This window comes from Mugil cephalus, chromosome 15 (assembly GCF_022458985.1).
Source record: "Mugil cephalus isolate CIBA_MC_2020 chromosome 15, CIBA_Mcephalus_1.1, whole genome shotgun sequence".
Taxonomy (NCBI): domain Eukaryota; kingdom Metazoa; phylum Chordata; class Actinopteri; order Mugiliformes; family Mugilidae; genus Mugil; species Mugil cephalus.
In genome coordinates, this window is record NC_061784.1 from 12,301,731 (window position 1) to 12,304,689 (window position 2,959).

Here is a 2,959-nt window from a genome sequence, read left to right on the forward strand (position 1 = left end):
AATAATAAAAATATATCTCATCTCATCTTCCAAACCGCTTAATCCTTCACTAGGGCCGTGGGGGGTGCTGGAGCCTATCCAAGCTAATAAAAATATATATTGCATCAAAATGCATTACAACAGTGACTCTATTTACTCTGAGAGTATGATACTTAATATGTACACACTGATCAGTACAATGACAAACATCCTCATGGATCTAAATGTAAAGACAAAAAAATACATCTATAAAAGAACAGTTCTTCTCTGGGATACAATGATGCTGAGCTCTGAGAGAAACGTTGTCCCTGTTGGCATCAGAACAAACAGTATTATTAAGAAACAGCAAATAGTTTATAAATTCATCCAGAAGCGTCACAGTATCTATACATATTCATGATCCTAAATATCTACAACAACAGGTTTGGCTTTTTCCTCTTTCATTAAACTGTTGTAATGACTCCATTTAAACTGGTTTGATTATTACTGAACTACATTTAGATACATTTTCCCTGAAATGTAGAAATAAGTATAAAACATGAAAATAAAGAGAGAAAAAAAACAGGTCACAATTCTTCCTCTTGTCTTCCTACCTCACACCTCATGTATTTTGATGTTGGAGCTTTGAGTTGTTGACTTCGGAGCCACAGAGTATTCAGCATGACTTTGACCATGTATGTTGGACTTTCTTGGTTTGTCTTCTTCTGGAGGGCAGATGCAGCAGAGAATGGACCCTCCAATAAGCATCAGGACAGAGGCGGCCCAACCCAGATACAGAGACACCCCGGTCTTCTCTCCAGGGTAATCATACCACCACCACAACCATGTGATGTCATGTACCACCCAGAAAACAGGCACCAGTTGTAACAGAGCTGCAGTGATGAACATCCCTCCAGAGGAAACCATCAACCTGGCTTTGACTCTCTCGTTTTGAATGAAGTTGGTGCATTTTACTCTCACAATGTTTATGAAAACTCCCACCACTCCCAAGATGATGGCGAGGACAGAGAGTGCTCTGAGGGTCTGCAGTTCTTGATTGATGAGGGAATAGAAATGACACTGCATCTGTCCTGTGCTGTGGGACTCACATCTCATCCACAGACCACACCATTCCATCCTGGGGTCAATATGTCCATAGTTATTATAACTGTAGCTGAAGACCACGCATTCCCTCATGGGGCCCCTGTAGCTGGAGACCATCCGTTCCGGCATGGTGGCCCTGGAGTTGGAGAGCACCCACATCGGCAGAGCACAGCTGATCACACTCAGCACCCAGCCCAGCACTGACAGAGAGATACCAGTCAGCTTAGGTCCAAAAGACACCATTATGCTCCAGATACTACTTTATGTGTTCTTTATCTCTTCTTGGTTCTGGTAAAGTCAAGATTTTCTTCAGTTTGATTTTCCTTGTTTCCAACTTTACCTTAAACACAGTCTTTGTTTCTTCCTTTAATCTCTTCGTTGTCAGTTGTTTTTCCACCAGGGATGTCTTCTCCACAGATTGTAGCTGCTGCTCCTGTTACTGAATCCAGAAGTGTTGATTTCTCTCAGTGTACCTCCTCTACAAACTCTCTCCAGCGTGGTCGTATCAGCTCAGATGTCGTTTCCTGTGATCTGTTGCTCTTAAAACCTTGTCTGTGTCTCGTTGATCTGGTCCTAGATGGAGATGACATCACTCACCAGCTAAGCCAATCAGATGAGTCTTGGGCACTGAGAGAACGAAACCAATAATGTGTCAGTCTTTTAGTAACTTCTGTCTCTTTACTTGTGTCGCCCTACTCCAAGTTCATTTAACATCACACATAAATCCTCAAAATCATTTAAAGATAGTTGTTACTTTAATAATTTAACTGTTAGAAACAGGAAAACTCTGGTACCTGTGGTCTAAACACTGAGTCAGACACCAGACTGAAGACACTTCCTCTCTCATCACATCAGCTTTTAATCTTGATGATTTTCACATGAAACTCTAACATGAAGGGAGGAGGTGTCACAACCTCAACTCATCAGATTATATCTAAAAAAGCGTCAGTACATGTTCTTATGTGTTAGGTAAAACACACACATCCAGGTTTCTATGCATGTATACATGATTTCTTTATTTTTCACTATGATGACTGTGTTTCTAAATATCCTACTGTAATAAAAATAAAATAAAAAATTATAACAACCTTATATTATTCAGACACCAATAAGATTTCACTTTAAAAGTCTTTATTATTTTAAATGATTTTAATCACATCAGTAGATCTAAAAGCAAAATATATGCATGTGCTTCTCAAACATTGTGCTGAAACTGAGAAAATATGAGGAACAACACAAAAATAAACAATTAAAAGATACATGACAACATAATGAAACTAGGAGATTAAGAGACTAAGTCAGCTGCTGAACAAAACATCTGAGCACAGATTATGTGATATAACGTTTTGTGACTCTGCATGTGTATTTTATAATAACAAAAATGTATCCTGCACCAAAATGCATTACAACAGTGTCTCCATTTACTCCGAGAATATGATACTTATAAATCTTTATCACTTTTATTATTTCAAACCATCAAAAAATTTATATTGATTAGCTTCTTATACATTGTGTTGAAACTAAGAAAATATGTGACATAACACAAAGGCTGATACAAACAATTTAAAGATACGTGGCAATATACATCCAATACATGTATAATGCAAATACAACAAACATGCTCATGGATCCAAATGTTAAGAATGAAAAATACATCTATAAAACAACAGTTCTTCTCTGGGATACAATGAGGCTCACTGAGAGTAAACCACATTCATCTTTTTACCATATTTGTTTTTGTGTCTTTTTAAATTAGATCATCATTTACTCCTGATCGGCTCAGTTAAAACAGTCTGATCAAGCGACAACAAAGAGCTTCCTAATCCATTCACAAGTAAATGTCTTCACATATTCCTGATCTTAAATATCCATCCAGCTGTTTTAGCTTTTATCTTTT

At 37.6% G+C, this 2,959-nt stretch overlaps 1 protein-coding gene across 1 annotated transcript; it reads right to left on the bottom strand.

Moving 5' to 3' along the window:
- Positions 1-573: 573 nt before the first annotated feature.
- Positions 574-1,305, bottom strand: LOC125021605 (claudin-4-like). The gene is made up of 2 exons (XM_047607726.1): positions 1,190-1,305; positions 574-1,126 (listed from the first exon to the last, which is right to left on the bottom strand). Exons 1-2 carry the CDS (start codon positions 1,303-1,305, stop codon positions 574-576), a joined length of 669 nt encoding a protein of 222 aa, XP_047463682.1.
- Between the last annotated feature and the right edge of the window lie 1,654 nt (positions 1,306-2,959).

What these genes read in the sequence shown, in the direction of transcription:
- LOC125021605 (XM_047607726.1), bottom strand. Translation starts at nt 1,305, where the DNA reads ATGGTGTCTTTTGGACCTAAGCTGACTGGTATCTCTCTGTCAGTGCTG. An exon ending in TCCAACTCCAGGGCCACCAT is followed by an intron (nt 1,127 to 1,189) that starts GCCGGAACGGAT and finishes CTTCAGCTACAG; the next exon opens with TTATAATAACTATGGACATA.